Source organism: Heterocephalus glaber, unplaced genomic scaffold, assembly GCF_053883595.1.
Source record: "Heterocephalus glaber isolate CG9 unplaced genomic scaffold, H.glaber_assembly_v1.0 deba00001532, whole genome shotgun sequence".
Lineage (NCBI taxonomy): Eukaryota > Metazoa > Chordata > Mammalia > Rodentia > Bathyergidae > Heterocephalus > Heterocephalus glaber.
In genome coordinates, this window is record NW_028258330.1 from 24,948,806 (window position 1) to 24,967,829 (window position 19,024).

Genomic DNA, 19,024 nt, shown 5'->3' on the forward strand with positions numbered 1-19,024 from the left:
TAACAGAGGGGAAGGGTTCCTTTTTTCCCCGCAGCCTTACCAGCATTTGTTATTGGTTGATTTCTTGATAGCAGCCATTCTTTCTGGAGTGAGATGGAATCTCAGTGTTGTTTTAATTTGCATTTCTCCAATTACCAGTGACGTTAAACATTTTTTCATGAATTTATTTGCTCTTTGAACTTCTTCACCTGAGAAGTGTCTATTCATTTCAGGTGCCCAGTTTTGGATTGGGTCTTTAAATTTGAGCATTCTGCTTTTTTTGTGTGTTCTTTATATATTCTAGATGTTAGTTCTTTGAGGAATTGCTGGTAAAATTTGTTTCCCATTCTGTGTGTTGTCTCTTCATTCTGTTGCTGGTTTCCTTTGTTGTGCAATGTGACAAATATTTCTTGAGTGCTGCATTGGTCAGGGCTTGATCAGGAAAACAGAAACCATGCTAGCTATTTCTGGTGGAGGGATTTAGTACGGGAAGTTGGGTGCTTATGAAGCTGATGGAAGGGTTAGGGGGACAAAAGCTAAGGTTTGTGAGTGGCCCTGGTTTTTAGGTCCACTGTTGTAGCTTAGCCCAGAGGTGAAGAGTGGAACTGCAGTGGATGCTGGAGCTGACCTGCAGCCCACGGCTGACAGCCAGGAGGGGTGGGTAGAGCCCCACCTGCTGCTCCATAGGTTGTAACTTGAAACCCACCTGTCTCCCACCACAGCTGCTGAAGGAGGAGGCTTCTACTCCCTTCTGCATCTCCATCTCATACAGCAGCTTCTCCTGGACAGGGCCTGTCATGATAAATCATGTGGGCGAGGGAATGCGTTGCAGCAGGGCGAGCAGGAAGGGTGAGGGAATGGTGCCAGGAGCCAGCAGACAAGCTCCAGTGGAAATACCTATGGGTGCCACACCAGCTGCCAGCTGAATGCTTATGTGAATTCATTCATTCTGCAAACGTTTACTGAGTGCCCACTCTGTGCCAAACATTGCTGTCGGCCTGGGTATAAAGTAGGATGAGCCAAAGCAGACAAAAGCCCCTGCCCTCATGGAACTAAGCAGATAATAGACAAGATAAATGGGTAAGATATGTTGTTCTAGATACTGATAAGAATAAGCAGGAGCTTAGGAAGTGGAATTTTGGACAGGATGACCCAGGAAGCCCCGAGAATGAGGAATCCTTGAGCTCTGCACACAGGGCCCCTGTCCTCTAAGCTTAGGCTTACTTACATTTGAATGACTCAGAGTTCCGTCTGCACTTTCTTGCAGCATCAGGTTGGCTCCCAGTTGAGTGACGCCTGCTGCAGTGGCATCTGGGGGTGTCAGTGAGGAGGGGAAGTAGATGTGAGGCCCAGGCTGTGCTGGGAAACCACCAGTAATAGCAGTATGAGCAGCACTAAGCACAAGTGTATTTATTGAGTGCGTACTAAATGCCACCCACTGTGCTAAGCTGTGTACACATCACTTCATTTAATCCACAATAACCCCTCAAGAGGAATACTGTGATTAGCTCCACTTTACAGGTATGGAAACTGAGACAGAGACATTGATACTCAAGGTTACTGGGGTGGTAAGGGACAGGGTCTGTATTTGGACCCAGGCAGCTAGCTGGCTTCATGAAGTTCAAAGGGGTCCTGGCCATCGCTGGAGTGATGGGGCCAGGGGGAGTGGGGAGGATGGAGATGCAGGGGCAGTGGCCAAGATCAGCAACAGTGAGAGTCCCCAGCTGCAGCCACTCCCCTTTCCTGCCAGGCCTCTTTCCCTCATGGTGCTGTCCTTCCAGGTGCCCAGCCAGTGTGTGGAGGCTCCTGTGTACCCCACGCCCCCCGTGTACAGCCCCGGCAAGCAGGGATTCAAACCAAAAGGATCAAACCCTGCTGCCCCTCTCTCCGGTGCCACTGTGGGCACAGTGGGCACCTTTGAACCCCCGCCGATGCTGAAGACCCGACGTGCTAAAGGTGCTGGTGGACTCCCGGAAGGTGAGCCCCCAGCCTGTGTCTTGGACTTTCTTTCCGGGCACTGTGAGGAGCTCAGATGTGTCTTGTCCGGCCTGGGCATGGCTGTGGACTTCCTGGGTGTGAGCTGTGGGGCCTCAGGTGCAGGGGATACGGTGGCTGGCATCTTTCCTTGGCACTGTCTCAGCCGCAGGCTGCTTGGTTTCACTTTTCCCTTTTAGCATAGAGTTAAGTTTGGTTTCATGTAATGTAAAATCTAAAATGGTAGTCATTTTAAAATGATAAAATGTTTTTCTCCATAGAATAGGGCATTCTGGGAATCATGTGACCTGTTCACTGGGCACCCATGTTTCTGTGTTTCTGTTCCTCTAGTCCCAGAGCATGGCTTCATTTATCAGGGTGCCTCTTCATCTAAGGTGGCTGCTAGAGCTCCAATCATCAGTTTTATTTATTTATTTATTTATTTGTACTGGGGATCGAACTCGGGACCTTGCACATGCAAGGCAGGCACTGGAACCACTGAGCTAAATCCCCAGCCCAAAATAGTTGCTAGTTTAGGTTTTATTATGGGTTAATTTTTTTTTTTGGTACTGGGGATCAAACTCAGGACCTTGCACTTGCAAGGCAGGCACTGGAACCACTGAGCTAAATCCCTGGCCCCCCATCAGTTTTATATTTCAGGCAGTAAAAGGAAGGAAGAAAGGAAGGGTAAAAGGAGTACCTCCCAGCTTCCAGAAGTTCTTTATGAGACTTTCTCTTACTTCTTATTGGTGAAAACTTAGTCACATGGCCATACCCAAGAAAGGAAGCCGAGAAATGTCTGTTTCTGCCAGAAACATTGATGGTCCCACTATTTAGGGGATCTGTGAGGAAGGAAGGGGAGGGGCCCTCAGTCAGGCAAGTAGTGGTGTCTGCTGCCCTTTTGGAACTGCAGAGTGTGGGCTGGGGGGCAGTGTTAGAAGAAGGGGTGAATGGGAGAATTTTTCAGGGACTTTGTAGTCAGCCATTCCCTCTTTTCTTTCCTCCCACAAATATATGTGGCCATCTCTGTGCCAGGCTCTGTGTCAGCCTTCTTCTTGGTCTTCTGGCCTCAGTCACTCACAGTCTAATAGGAGAGGCAGAGTTGTTCTGGGAAGGAGATTAGCAGGGTGCCAGGATGGGGAGGCTGAAAGACGCTGCTGCCTGTCTATGTGGAGAGGAGAAGGAAGCAGCCTTGTGGGTATCTGAGGGACCAGCAGGTGCAAAGGCCCTGAGGTGGGACCATGCTTGAGCTCTGCAGCTGGATCGAGGGAACAGTGAGTCTGGCAGGGGTCAGAGGACGCAGTTCTATAACCATAGCAGAGAGATCAGATTGCATCCTGGTACAAAGGAGAGCTCCTGAGGGCCGTGCTGCCTTTCCAGCCATCGAATGTCCTGGGCTTTCCTCCTGGGCCCTGTGAGGAGCTCAGCTGTGGCTCTTGCTCTGCCTGTGTGTGGCTGTGGACTCCGGGGTGTGGGTCGGGGCTGCAGTGGCTGGAGGCAGCCTTTGGTGCCCTCAGCTGGGCCCCAGCCTCTCAGTCTCCTCCCTCTTTGCATCTCAGCTGCAGGGAAGCCAAAGGCTCAGAAGCTCAAGTGCTCCTACTGTGACAAGTCTTTCACGAAGAACTTCGACCTGCAGCAGCACATCCGCAGGTAAGTGGGACACAGGGCCTGGGACAGGTGGTGGTCTAGGGTGGCAACCTAGGCCCTGTCCTTTCATGGTGTTGGGGCCTACAGCCCTGGTCAGGATGGGTTTCCCTCTCATCTTTCAGGCCCAAGGGAAGGGTCCTGCCCACCATGATGGACTAGGGTTGGGGATGAACTGACTGAGAAGAGCTTCACGGATGTGCCAGGCTGCCTGGCCAGGTGCCAAGCTCTACCAGGGTGGCGCTAGGTGCTCTTGGCTCACTCAGCATGAGCCATGACACCTTCTGTTCCAGGAATGGGCAAGGAGGTGGGGGCATGGTGGCACATGCCAGTAATCCCAGCACTTGGGAGGCTGAGGCAGGAGGATCTCTGTGGGTTCTAGGTCAGCTAAGGCTACATAGTGAGTTCAAGGCCAGCCTCAACTACAGAGTGAGATCTTGTCTCAGAAAACCCAAACAAACAAAAAAGGAATGGGCAAGGAACCCGTCTGGGCCTTGGCTCTTTCCTCTGGGAAACAGAGGGTGTTCATGTTCAGGGTTCCTCATGGAGCATGATACATTCATACAGGAAGTGATTATAGATGGTGCATAAAAATGGTGTTGGAAAGTTTGAAAAGACAGTGAGCAGATTATTCCCTTTGCAGTTTTTGGAGAATCAGTGGAGAATGTCTCAATTTGGTGCAAATCTGTCTTTTTATTGGTGGTACCAGGAATTGAATCCATGGCATTTGCACTAAGCTACATCCTCAACCCTTTATTTTTTGAGACAGGTTCTCAATGAGTTGCTAACTTGCCCAGACTGGGCTCAGACTCTTGATCCTCCTGCCTCAGGCATGCATCACTGCACCTGACTTCTTATCTCTTGAGAAAGAGGGAGAGAGAAAGAGGAAAGAAGGGAGGGAGGGAGAGAGAGAATGAACATGAGTGTGGGTACATATGTGTGTGTGTGTGAGATTCCAGCCCGGTCAGGGAACAACCTCTTAACAGACCAGGGTTTTTCAGCCTCAGCACTGATGACATTTCAGATTCCAGTCACATCACTCTTTGCTGTGGGGGCCGACTGTGCTTTGTAGAATGTTTAAGCACATCCCTGACCCCTAACCATTAGATACCAGGAGCACGCTACCCTACAGCTGTCACAGCTGAAAATGTTTCCAAATATTGCTAGGTGGCTCCTGTAGGGCACAGTTAAACTCAGTCAAGAGTCACTGGTCTCCACCTGTGCTGCCCAGTAACAATGGAGATTCCCGAATAGACGCTGTCCCTTGTGGCAGCTGCTAACTGTATATGGCTGTTGAGCACTTGGAATGTGGCTGGTACAGCTGAGAAGTTGGATTTTTAATTTACTTTAATTTTAGTGAATTCAAGTTTAAATAGTCCCATGTGGCAGGTACCTACCTCACTGAACAATACAGCTGTGGATCTTAATAACATTGTTTTAAAATTGAATTTTTTGTTTACTTGGTATTTATGACAAGTGGCTTTCCATATCCAATAATGACAAGAAGCTTCATTTCAAAATTATTTTAAGTTTTAAAAAAGGGGCTGGGGATTTAGCTCAGTGGTGCCACTGCTTGCCTCACTAGTGCAAGGTCCCAAGTTCGATCCCTGGTACCAAAAAAAAAAGAAATAGCCAGGCGTGGTGATGCACCCCTGTAATCATAGCACTCAGGAGGTTGAGGCAGAAGGATTGCTATAATCCTGGGCTACAAAGCCCAGCCTGAGTTAGAGAGTGAGGCCCTATGTTGCTTAGTATGAAAGCCCTGGGTTTAAAAAAAAAAAAATGTGTTGAGTCGGTGCTGGGTGATCCTGGTTACTTAGGAGGCTGAGGCTGGAGGATCACAAATTTGAGGCCAGCTTGGGCAACTTGGTAAGACCATGTTTAAAAAAAGAGTTAAAGAAAAATACAGAGTGGTACAAGTTCTGTGCTGTGGTAGGTAGGGTGTTGGACTCACAGCAGTGAGGACAGGGTGTATCTCACAGAGGACATGGACTCCAGGGCTGGTTGATTCTACTCAGTGATGTGCCCTGCCCATCTCAGTAAGAGGATGTGTCCCTGTGGTGTCAGATGGCAGCCAGCAGCATCCGGAAGCTCCCTCTGGGCGTCCTGGTGCGGGAGCTCCTATCTGGGTTGTGTCCCATTTGAGCATGGGTGCTGACCGGCCTTGTCTCCGACAGCCACACAGGGGAGAAGCCCTTCCAGTGCATCGCGTGTGGCCGCGCCTTCGCGCAGAAGTCCAATGTCAAGAAACACATGCAGACACACAAGGTGTGGCCTCCGGGGCGAAGTGGTGGCACTGTTTCTCGCAACTCTGTGACCGTACAAGTCATGGCCTTAAACCCCAGCAGGCAAGAGGATGAGGAAAACACAGGTGAGTAGAAGAAGTAGGGAAAGCCGCTGTCCCCACACCTCTCTTCTGCAGCATCACAGGTTCTGTTGCCTGCCTCAAAACCCCAAGGTTCTGATTTCAGTCCCCAGTACCAAATATGTGTGATATTATTATTATTATTTTCCCCGGTACCGGGGATTGAATTCAGGATCTTGCGCTTTCAAGGCAGGTGTGGTGCCACTGAGCTAAATTTTTGGCCCTGTGTGATAGTATTTTCTTTTCTTTTTTTTTTTTTTTTAGTGTGACGACGTTTTTAAGTTTTTATTTATTTATTTTTGTGGTACTGGTGATCGAACTCGGGACCTTGCACTTTCAAAGCAGGTGGCGGAACCACTGAGCTAAAGCCCCGCCATGAGCTTTTTTTAAACTTATGGTTTGTACTCTGGAAGGCAGAACAAAGAAATAACCCTCACTAGCAAGTCTTCACACTGGTTCAACTCAGGACACATAGGATGGCTTAAAATATAAGCCACCACAGAAGCTGGCACCAAACATATCATTTTTACGTTTTTGAATATTAAATGAAGGTAATGTTGGTTAAAACAAAAGCACCTAATAAATATTTGTTGCTTCTCACCCTGAGCCAAATAAAAGTGACAAATACATCCACATATCACTATTCTGTAAATATAAATTATCCCACAGATCTTTTTATGAGCATGTCATCCTTGAGAGCAGTTCAACCATTAGGAAAATATTGCATTTAAATAAGGCACTGAAATAAATGGGTAGTGTGATATTATTTTCATATGTACCTGTAGCAGACATCACTAATTAATTATCTACCTTTTTGTATGTGCGTGGTATAGGGATTGAACCCAGGGCCTTCACACTGAGCTATATCCCCAGCTCTAATTTTTTTGTCTGGAGACAGAGTCTTACAAAGACATTAAGTTGCCCAGTTTGGGCTCAAACTTGTGATCTTCCTGCCTCAGCCTCCCATAGCACTGGCACTACAGGTACCACCACACCCAGTGTTTTTTGTGGGCTTGCTTCTGGTGCTGACCCTGGATCTCACCTTATAATTTCTTTTTAACATGTTGCTCCATGTGGTTACCCTAGTTGATCGGGAGTGGAAACCTGTGTGAGCTCTGTGGCAGTTGCTCTCTGGGGCGCTTTGTACACGATGGGATGCTCGTTCATCTGAGCCTGAGCCTGTTCCTGAGTTAAGAATCCTGCCCTTGCTGTGGCTCAGTGGTGCTCCTGCATTGTTCTTGTGGACTTAACTGCAGTGCTGGCTGAGAAATATAACATGAACACTACATATACTTTTAAAATTTCTAGTAGCTACATTAAAAAGTCTTTTTTCAGTTTTTATTTTTTATTAGCCTATGTTTGCAGTACATAATGATTACCTTCCTTGTGGGGAGTTGGTCCATGTGCGGTGGTGCCTCGGTTCACAAATGCTTTTGTTTGTGAACAATTTGGTTTGCAAATAGCGTTTGGCAGAATTTTTTGTTTCAAAATTGCATTACGTGATGAACATGACCGTGGCCATCTTTCCCACATGAACACAAATGCAGCGATTTTCCCCCGAATCGTGGAACAAATGAAGTTTGTGAATAGAGGCACCGCTGTCCATAACACATCTTAATTCCTTTCTCATTCTTTTACCCTCCCTTCTTTTCCCCTCCCTCTATTTTAGTCTCCTTCTCTTTTGAAAAAAATCTATCTCCCTATTTCCTATTATCTATTTTTTATTTTGCTCTTTATGTTTGAGTTAAATGCACTATGGTGCACATCTGTAACCTCAGCTACTCAGAGGCTGACGCAGGAGGGTCTCAAGTTAGAAGCCACCCTGGGCAACTTACCAACACCCTGTCTCAAAAATTAGAAGTAAAAAGGGGTGGGGATTGTAGCTCAGTGGCAGAGCACTTACCTAGCCTGTGTGAGGCCTTGAGTTCAATCCCTAGCACCAGGGCCGGGGATTTAGCTCAGTGGTTCCGGTGCCGGCCTCACAAGCACAAGGTCCCGAGTTCGATCTCTGGTACCAAAAAAAAAAACCCCAAAAAACAAACAAACAAAAAAAACAATTCCTAGCACCAGCACCAAAAAAATAATTATTTAAAATCATACATTTTATTTAACCCAATATGCTAATGTTACCAATTTAACATGTAATATAAAGAAATTGTTGATTTGTTATTGTTGTTGTTGTTTATTTCTGTTTTTTGCAATACTGGGGATTAGATCCAGTGCCTTACATTTGCTAGGCAAGCACATGACCACGGAGCTACACCCCCAGCCGTATTGAGATATTTTATATGCTTTTTATAATAACGTCTTGAAATCTAGTGTGCATTTATACTGACAGCACATGTGGGTTTGGACTGGCCACATTTCAATTTCTTACTGCCATGTGCAGCTCATGGGCACTGTGGGCAACAGTGTGGAGCCCAAGCCAAAGTCCCTCCACATAGCCCCACTTTCATGGCTGCTGTGTGTCCTCTGTCAGTGCCTCCAGTTGGAAGTAGCTCTCTGTGTCCTCTGAGTCTTGTGAGCTCCCTGGAGGAGGACCACTCTTCCTGTTGCTTTGGCAACACCTGCGGGGCCAGTACCAAAGGTTCAACTATTTATCAAACATGATGGAGGCCCTTAGGTGCCCAGCCATGGGCCTAGAGACAGGTCAGAGGTCCCTGACAGGAGAGTGAGGAAGGGACAGTGAAGCCTGGGGCTCCAGTTAGAACCAGGGCCTGGGAACATCATGAGAGGAGCAAGGCATGGGAAGAGGTCCACAGAGTCCGAGGGGAGGGCAGGGAGGTGGCCGGAGCACCAACTGTGGCTGAGTTGCGGGTCAGCGTCTTGGCAGTTTAGCGTCTGCGCTGGCTGCACCCCTCCCACTGCTGGATGGGAGCGGGTGCCTGGAGCACAGTGCCTGCCGCCAAAGCACATAGTAGGTGGGGGAGCACAGAGGAGGGCGGTAGGCGTCCTGTGACTCCTTGCCTGACTCTTCCTCCGCCTTCTCCCTAGGGCTGGGCCAGACCCTGGCAGGTGCGCCACAGCCCCAGGCTTTGCCCACAGCAGGTGAGGACGAGGGGGACAAGATGGAGCCCAAGCAGGTGGTACTCATCGACAGCTCCTACCTGTGCCAGTTCTGCCCCAGCAAGTTCAGTACCTACTTCCAGCTCAAGTCCCACATGACCCAGCACAAGAATGAGCAGGTAAGTGGGCAGAGGGCAGCAAGGGCCGAGGTCACCTATCATGAGCCTTGGCTGTGCATGGGTCTTGTGTGTATGTGTGTGTGTGTGTGTGTGTGTGTGTGGTACTGGGGATTGAATTCAGGGCCTTTGCACTGAGCTGTATTCCTAGTACCTTTTAAATTTTTTATTTTTGAGTCAGGGTTTTGCTGAGTCATTAAGTTGCCCAAATTGAGCTCAAACTTATGCTTCAATTCTCCTGCCTCAGCCTCCCAGGCCTGCACCACCACATCCAGCCGTGTGTCTTGAATGCTGCTTGCAAAGGGACAGGAGTCAGCCCCTCAGATCTTTTCCCACAGCTCTTACCCTTAGGGGTTGATGTAATTAAATTGGGTGATCCTGAGGACAAATCACAGAAGCCTTTGACAAAAGCTGACGTAAAGAGTTGAGAAGTTTGTCATCTCACAGAGCACAAGGCCTGGATAGGGCAGTTCCAGGCCTGAGACAGTCAGGGAACTCAGCCCGGCATCAAGACTTGGGTGTCTTTCCAGCTGTGGTCACCACTGTCTTGAGGCAGGGCTGTGTCCCCCACTGTGGCTCACCTTGTGGTCCTGGGATGGTGGTCACTTCTACAGGAGCAGGCCAGACATAGAGTCACTCATGAGCAGTGGAAACCTTTTTAGGAATAAGCACACCTTTCCTGGAACCGTTCTCTAAATCTCTCATTGGTCAGGGGCAGCACATGTGCTCTGTCCTCAGGAGTGTTGTTCTGCAGGTAATGGAGCACTGGCTTCCTGGTTAGGGTTTATTTCTCTCACATGAAAGAAGTTCATAAGTAGGCAGTGTTGGGCTTGTTAGTGGGTCACATATGTCATGATGGACAAGGCTTCTAGCTTCCTGTCTGCTAGCCTTAGCTGGTGGCATTCATCCGTAAGGTTGCAGAACAGCGACTACATCTCACCCATCAGAACAAGTGCAACAAGTGGGAGATTTCTCCTTGGTGACTTTTGCATTTTCGTTCTGGGAGGGAAGCTGTCCCCAGAACTACTGCCCACTGGCTCCTTTTGGTGAGAGGGGAGTCACATGGCTGGCACTAGATGTGTGTGATCAGGGGACTAAATGTTTAATTAAGTGTTTTGCCACCCTGAGCTAATCAGGGTTCACTTTGTTAGAAAGGAAGAGTGTGTGATATTGTGTAGGAACCCAAGGAATATGTGCTGCTAATCAAAGTAAAATTTCCAAAATGTTAAAAATATAATACTTATATACAAATGAGACTCTGAACGTGAATCAGAATTTTCCTTACATCATTAATGAAGGAATTGGAAGGATCACAAAACCAGTTCAAAAAAAGGATATGAAAGCCAGATGTGGTGGTGCACATTTGTAATCCCAGCACTCCGGAAGCTGAGGGAGGAGGATAGTGAGTTGCTGGCTAGCAAGACCCTGTCTCAAAAAAATAAAAAAGATCACCAAAGTCAGATTGCTAAATTAGGTACAAATCTGGTTCATGTTCTATGGGGCAACACCCTGACCTTTGTTTGAGGTTATCTTCTCTACCTGACAAAAATCATTATACTGGGGGGCCAGGGATTTAGCTCAGGGGTACCACTGCCTGCCTTGAAAGTGCAAGGTCCTGAGTTCGATCCCCGGCACCAAAAAAAAAATCATATTGGATCAGAGTTTTACAAGTTAACATTTAACTTGGGGCCTGGGTACTGAATCAGTAGTAAATTCTCAAAACTAGCCCCATCCTCCAGAGAGCGAGAGGACCCTAGGCAGGCTTGTTAGACCACAGTCCTCAAAGTGAGGTCCCCAGACCAATAGTGTCAGCATCACCTGAGTATTCCTGGTCAGGAGTCCATATATGCAGACTACCACACCTGCTGAGTCAGATACCCGGAGGTGGCAACCAGCAATCTGGGATTCTTATGTCCGCTCAGGTTTGTGAGCTACTACCCCAGCAGGACATTGAAAGGACACACTGTCATCCCTTCACTGTATTTTCAGGCCTTAGGTAATTTCTCTTCTCTCTCTCTGTCTCTGTCTCTCTCTCTCTCTGTCAACAGTCTCTCTGTGTAGCTCAGGCTGGCCTTGAATTCATGATGTAGCTCAGGCTGAGCTCAGACTTGCAGTGATCCTCCTGCCTCAGCCCCCAAGTACCTGGATGATTTTTCTATACACATCCAGGCTACACAGAGAGAAAAGGACCCTCTAATCAAAATATAACCAGCACTCCAGCAGTCAGGGGCAGGGGAAAGAGGCCAGGGCATCCCTAGGAAGCATGCAAGACCAGTGGCAGCTGGCAGGGGGAGCAGTGGCAGTGGCCCTTCTGCCTTCCTCACCTGCCCAGCATCTCCCCCCAGGTGTACAAGTGCGTGGTCAAGAGCTGTGCCCAGACCTTCCCCAAGCTCGACACGTTTCTGGAGCACATCAAGAGCCACCAGGAGGAGCTGAGTTACCGCTGTCACCTCTGCGGCAAGGACTTCTCCTCGCTGTACGACCTGGGCGTGCACCAGTACTCCCACAGCTGGCTGCCCCAACACAGCCCCAAGAAGGACAGTGCTATCTACAAGTACGTGCCACCCCTGTCCGCCTGGGTGCATGGGCCAACCAGCAGGCAGGGCTCGGGGTCATTGTGGCCTCATTGACCACTCAGGACCAGTGAGACAACTCCAAAGGGGAAACTGAGTCTCCAGGCTGGAGTCCAGCCTGGCAGAGTGGCTCCTGGTATTGGCACAGGTGAGGAAAACATGCTGGCTCTCCTTGTATCATTCTTCTCTGACCTAGTTACTTTTCTCTTGCTGCTGAGACAAAATACCTGACACCCAAAGTTAAAAGCAGAAAAGTTTATTTAGCTCACAGTTTGTAGAGATTTCAGTCTGTAATTAGCTGGCTCCAAGGCAGAGTGGCATGGCAGAGGGGCACTAAAGAGGAGAAACAGTTCATGGCAAACAGCAAGCAAAAGGCAGCAAGGCACAAGCAAGTGACAAGCCCTGACCATAGCTCTTTCTGTCCCTTTTATCTTACCCAAGCCTCTTGCCCTTAGGGAGGGTAGCACTCACACCCTTAATCCTAGCATCTCACTGTGAATCAATCCCAGCATCATGTTCTTGATCCTGGCAGCACAGACCCCAGATTCAGCCACCTCCAAAAAGCCCACTCTGCCATGTGTGGAGGCGCATGCCTGTAATCCCAGCACTCGGGAGGCTGAGGCAGGAGGATCAGCGTGAGTTGAGGCCAGCCTGAACTACATAGTGAGAACCTGTCTCAAAACAAAACAAACAAAAAACCCCCAAACAAACCAAAAGCCCCATGAGGCTTTAGGGGGAGATCTAGATACAAGCCATAACATTTTCCTTGGCAGATATTTGCCATAGGAAAAAAAAATCCTTTAAAAGGGAAACTAGTATCCTCATTTGTAATGGAAAAAAGTTTTTTTTTCTAGACTAAAACATTTTGAAAATATAGCCAGGCTTGGTGGCACATGCTTGTAATCCTAGCACTCTGGGAGGCTGAGGCAGGAGAATTGAAAGACTGAGTCCAGTCTGGGCAACTTAATGACTTAGCAAATCCTGTCCCCCCAAAAAAGGAGGGAAGGGGTGGTGGCTGGAGATATAGCTCAGTCCAGAGGCCCTGAGTCCAATTCCCAGAACTGCAAAAACAGAAGCAGTTGGTTTACTTCATCATCTACAGTCAAAACAGTATGCTGATTCTTAGAGCGAAGAGAATGAACAAGCACATACTGGAAAGTGAGAATCATAACAAGATTTGTTTGTTGTATAATCTATAAGATGTAGGCTAAAGTGAACCTAGGTGCTGATTCTGAGACTGACCAAGGAAGAGACCAAGCGTAGACTTTACTGGGGGTGATTTTTCCAGATCACCTGTTCCATCACGTTAGTCCCCTGCTGCAGTCACGGAGGGTCTCTTTGGTGGAAGCAATGAAGGCGCCCTGGTTTGCCACGTGGTCTTCATCCTTAGCTTTTCCTGTCATCCCTTTGGAGCCATGGCTCCCATGGCCGCCTTGTCCAGTGTCCTCTGGATTGTTTCCCAGTGCCTCTGCCTCACCCTTTCTGTACATCTACTCAGCGTGACTCCTCTTGACTCCTTGAGACCTTGGGTTTTTGCCCTGTGAGCTTTTCACCTGCATTTGCCCTGTGGTACTGAGTCCCTGGGGATGGGAATGGTGAAAAGCAAGGAGGGCTGTCTGGCCAGGGCCTCCTTCTGCTCCTGCCATGAGGACTGTCACCATTTGTACAAACTGGTACCCACAGGGAGTCAGCCAGTGACCTCTCTTACCCTTCTTGGTGAGGCTTCTGGATTCAGAGCTAAGCAAATGCAGACCAGGGAGTCAGGTGTGTAAACAAGTGCTTACTATGGACTGTGGTAAGATGCTGCCGTCCTTTTCTGAGGGATGGGAACCCTAGGTTGGCCTCATGGGATAATGGTGTCTGAAGCCACCTGCCTATGCTCAGATCCCTATGGATGACCTTGGGTGAGGTATTCCATCACCAGGGGCTTCACTTTCCTCATCTGTGAAATGGGGATCACAATAGTGCCTACCTTACTTCTTTTTATTACACTGTATTTATTTTTATGGTACTGGAAATTGAACCTAAGGTTGCTCTACCACTTAGCTACATCCAGCCCTTTAAAAAATTATTTATTTATTTATTTATTTATTTATTTTCAGCCCTTTTTATTTTTTATTTTGAGAAGGGTCTCACTAACTTGCCCAGGCTGGCCTCAAACTTGTGATCCTCCTGCCTCAGCCTCCTGAGTAGCTGGGATTACAGACCTGCACTCCCGTACCCAGCATCTATTGGAGTCTCTATAAGGATCAAATAAGACAAGGATGAGACATATAGACATGTTCCCTGGTGGTGTAAATAGGTGTTTAATAAAGGTGATTGCCTTTATTTAGATTATTGTCTTTATTTAGATGTAGGCTTGGCTGCATGCAACAGAGACACAAGTAACAGAGGCTTAAACAAGTGAGAGTTTCTGTCTCACAAGAGCCGTGGAGCTGGTTTGGTGGCTCCTTTGGGGTCCTGTCAGTCTGGTGGTTCTGATTCTTGTGAGTCATGTAGCCTTGGCCTGCCTGTGGTTATCGCCCCAAGCCTCTGAAATGAATTTCATACATGCCGCTGTATCTCTGCTGTACATTTTTCTTTTTCTCTCATTTCTTTTCTTTTTTTCCTCTTTCTTCCCTCTCGTCTCCTCTTCCTTCCTTCCTTCCTTTTCCCCCTCCCTCCCTCCCTTCCTTCTTTCCTTCATTTCTTTTTTTGTGGTACTAGGGATTGGACCCAGGGCCTTTGCACTGAGCTACATCCCCATCCCTTTTTTTATTTTTTGAAATGGCCTTGCTAAGTTTCTGAGTTGCTTGGGCTGGGCTTGACCTTTCGATTCTTCTGCCTCAGGCTCCCAGAGTCCTGGATTACAGATGTGTGCCACCCTGCCTGGTGAGAAAAAAATTATAAAGATTTTTTTTTATTAGTACATGTTTATTCTTTTTTTTTTTTTTGGTACCGGGGATTGAACTCGGGTCCTTGTGCTTGCACAGCAGGTGGTGAAACCACTGAGCTAAATTCCCGGCCCTTATTAGTACATGTTTTTGATACATACAGTAGTGATTACGTTCAGCTTTGGGGTTTGATACATATACATATCGCATCTTGATCACCTTTACTCTCCCATTCTCCTCCCTCATATCACCTTCCTATGTATACAGAGTCTCCCTCCCTGTTTCTTTCTTTGTTTTTTTTTTTGGTACTGGGGATCGAACTCAGGTCCTTGCGCATGCGAAGCGAAACCACTGAGCTAAATCTCCGGCCCCTCCCTCCCTGTTTCTTAACATGGCTCTTTAAATTATTTTTATTTTGGGTCTCTCATATTAAAGAAACTGAAAAAGAATTTTTTTAAAAAAATGTACATGCATAGAAAAAAATCCCCAAATCCTGTCACCTATAGATAACCACTGTTAACCTCTTGGTATATGTCCTTTGGTAAATATCTGTAATATGTATGTTTATAGATATTAAGACAGATACAAATATCACAGTTATATGCCCAAACACAGCTGATCCCAAACACAGTCAAGGAATTGGTGAAAGTTCATTGTACCATCTTCCTGTTGTGTAGCTTCTGATGAGCAGACTGAAATTTAGTGAGATCCCGCTGTCCACATGGTGTTATCTTTTTTTTTTTGCGGTACTGAGGATTGAACTCAGGACCACGTGCTTGCGAGGCAGGCACAGAGCCACTGAACTAAATCCCCAGCCCAGGTGTTATCATTTTTAAAAATACATTTTAAAACCTGGACATGGTAGTAAACACCTACAGTTCCAGCTACTTGGGAAGCTTAAGCAAGAGGATTCCTTGAGCCCAGGGGTTCAAGGCCAGATTGTGCAATGTAGTGATACCTTCATCTCCAAAAAAAAGAAAAAAATATATAATATTTCTATAAAAGTCTATGTTTTACTTTACTTTTGTAAACCATGTATTTTATATGTTTAATAGGGTTCAATGTGGTATTTCAACACATGCATACAGTGTGCACTTATCAAATCCAGTCTGCCTTTATTCACTCCATTGTAGAGCACCTGCCTGGTATGCACAAGGCCCTAGTTTGACCCCAGCACTCCAAAAAACCAAACAGTCCCCAGGTAAGCCGGCTGTTGTGGCACACACCTGTAATCCCAGCACTTGAGAGGATTGCCTGCCATAAGTTCGAGGCCAGCCTGGACTACATAGTGAGTTCAAAGCCAGCCTAGAATATACAGCAATATCTTGTCCCAAAAAATGAAACCAAATCAAAACAAAGCACTCCAGTTAAAAAAACCAAACAAAAGAAAAAACACCTTTTAGTCTGGTGTAGTGGCTCATGCCTGTATTCCTAGCACTCAGGAGGCTAAGGCAAGAGGATTGTGAGTTTGAAGCCAGCTACAGAGGCAGACTTTGTCTCAGAAAAAAGAAATGAAAACAAAATGACAAAAATCTTTTGCAATTAATACTATACTATGGACATCTTTGCATTTCAGGATAGACCTGACTCTAAACAGCTACTTCATATTTAATTGTACATGGATGCACTGTAATTTATTTAAATCATTTCTCATTGCTGGGTAATTGAGTTATCTCCAGTTTGTCATTATTATAAACAGTGCTACAGGGAACAGCTTTGGGCATATGTCTTTGTTCATTTGTAAGTTCCTAGAAGCGATTTTGCAGGTCAGAGACCCAAGGGAGTTCTAAGAAGGATTAATTACCTACTTTAAAAAAATTGTTATGTGCATATAACACAGTATTTAAAAAAACACAAAAGGGGGCTGGGGATTTAGCTCAGTGGTTCCACCGCCTGCCTCACAAGCGCAAGGTCCAGAGTTTGATCCCCAGTACCAAAAAATAGAATAAAATAAAAAACCACAAAAGGGTGGAGAATGAATAGGAATTCTTTACCCACCCTGACCCACTTTCCCCTGTTACAGGCAGTATTGTTCAAAAAATATTCTTTTTAGATTTGCATTTGCAAGAGTCTGAGTTCAATCTAAAGCACTACACACATCCACACATGTTCTTTTTAAACTTTTATTTTGGTAAAATTTCATACTTTCAGGAAAATGATAAAAATAGTATGGAGAATTCCCATATATAGCCTCCTAGATTTCCTGCCTGTCAATGTTGTGTCCCATTTGCTTATCATATTCTGAAATATTTAAAAGTAATTTGCAGACATGATGCCCTTCATCTTTACCTTCCATGTGTGTTTCCTAAATCAAGGAAAAACCCTCATAGTTAAGCACAGTCACAGTGAAGTTATCAGACTTGGGGAGTTAGCATCAGTACAGTTATCCTATCTGATCTAAGTACCTTATTCAAAATTTTCTAATTGTTCCAATAACATCCTTTGTAGAAAAAGAAAACAAACAAGCTTTTTCTGGCTCAGGGTGCAACCTAGATCACATGTCACATTCATGTTGTCACACTTCTTTCTCTGCCTTGAAACTGGAACAGGCCCTCATTTGCCTTTTATGACCTTGATTTTGTGTGTGTGTGCGTGCGTGCGTGTGTGTGTGTGTGTGTGTGGTGCGAGGAATCCAGCCTAGGACCTTGTACATGCTAGGTAGGTACTCTGTCCTCAGCCTGACCTTGATCCTCCCCCTCCCCCTTGTACCAGGGATCTAACTCAGGACCTTGTGTTTTCGAGGCAAGCAGGGTTACACTGAGCTAAATCCCCAGCCCTGACCTTGATATTTTGAAGAGTATAGACAGATTATTTAGTACAGTGTCCTCATTTGAGTCTGCCTGGTTTTACCTTGTAATTATATCCTAGATGTGCACTGCCAGCAAGCACATCATAGGTGACATGTCCTTCTCTGTGCGTCATCTCTGAGGATCGTGATGCTGATTTTCCCATTACTGCTGATGTTACCTCAGAAGACATAGTAAAGGTGGTAGTTTTTTGGGGCAGGTGGGTACCGGGGATCGATAAAGGTGGTAGTTTTGATGGAGAGCTCTTTTTGTGTTTTTTTTTTATAGTTTTCATGTATCCCAGGCTGGTCTCAAACTTGTGATTCTCCTGCTTCAGCCTCCTGGCTGGGAAGTTTTATTTTTATGGCTTTTGTTAAACTTCCTCCCGTACAAATCCACACTTCCTCTTAATCTTCACCAGCTTGCTCAGTCTCTGCTCTTCTGGTACCTCTTTTCCATTCCACCTCTTCTTCCTTTCTTTCTGTCCAGATGGACTTTTTCTGCGGTTCCAGAGAATGATCTGAGGGGGTCCCCTGGGCCCACTGTAGGTGCCACCTGCCTGGGGTTTCCCACAGGTGGCACTGGTATACAGAATGACAGTGCTCACATTACTGTCTTTGGCATGATTTGTCCACCTAGTGGTGTCTGGAGCCCTAAGCCAGAGGCTCCAGTAGACCAGGTCCTGTCTCCTACCTGTTTGAGAGTCCAGTGAGAGACTTGAGTGACAATGAAGCAAGAAAGGGATTTAGTCATGCACCGTAGCCACCCTAGTGTCCTAAGCCCTGTCTTCCAGGATATCAACAGAGCTCAGTTTTTATAGGGGAGGGGTGAAAGGGCATGGGATAAGAAGTATGCCGGGTTACAGAGTCTTGCTCAAGCTGGTGTGGTTGATCATTACCTCAGGTCTGGTTCTGCAGTTCTGCTGGCACCTAGATTGTTTCTGCTTTCAGGACGGGGTTAACTGTGATGATTGCTTTCATGGGTCAATCCCTTCTGCTTAGAGGAACAGCCCATCCTGCAGTGATCTGCCTGAAAGGCTTTCTGATCCTGGAATCTTGAGATGAGTTTAGGTTCTCTTATCTTGTTATCTTCAGCCTTGAGGGAGGGCAAGAAAGGTTGGGTAAATTTAGGACTAAGGGACCTTTAGACAGATACTCCTTAAGTGATTAGTACACCTAAGTGCAGAGTTGAGCAGGAATCTGAGGCAAAGTTTAAGGTAGTAGAGGAGACAGATACAAAATGAAGGCAGAGATGCCAAGCTTTTATCCCACTGTTAGTTTCCAATCGGACATCTGCAGGCCCAGGGAAGAGCCAGTGCCTTTTAGCAAGAGTAGCCTCTAAGTCCCTGTTACACTACATGTGACATTCCTCACTGGCACTTCATTCTAAATGGGGTCAGTGACTGGCAGATATTTTGTAATGGGGAGATGGCGGTCTCTTTTATTCCTTTAAAATGCTTTGTGTATGGAAATGCTGTTTTTGCGGTGCCTGAGGTGGAATCCAGGGTACATTCTAGGCAAGCACTCTACCACTGAGCTGAGCCCCGGGCTCCTGAAGTGCTGTTTGGAGGGCACAGCAGCCACAACAATGTCAAGAGCAACAGCTGTGTCGATAGCACTTTTCAGTTTATGAACTGCTTGGCACGATT

General features: G+C 46.7%; 1 protein-coding gene across 1 annotated transcript in view; it reads left to right on the top strand.

Moving 5' to 3' along the window:
• The window catches only part of Znf341 (zinc finger protein 341), a 47,364-nt gene that overhangs the window by 17,330 nt on the left and 11,010 nt on the right, over positions 1-19,024 (top strand). Inside the window, exons 6-10 of the mRNA XM_004867927.3 lie at positions 1,761-1,956; positions 3,513-3,603; positions 5,775-5,968; positions 8,957-9,147; positions 11,490-11,698. Of these exons, the coding sequence (XP_004867984.2) occupies positions 1,761-1,956; positions 3,513-3,603; positions 5,775-5,968; positions 8,957-9,147; positions 11,490-11,698 (881 nt within the window). The remainder of the gene's footprint in view (positions 1-1,760; positions 1,957-3,512; positions 3,604-5,774; positions 5,969-8,956; positions 9,148-11,489; positions 11,699-19,024) is intronic.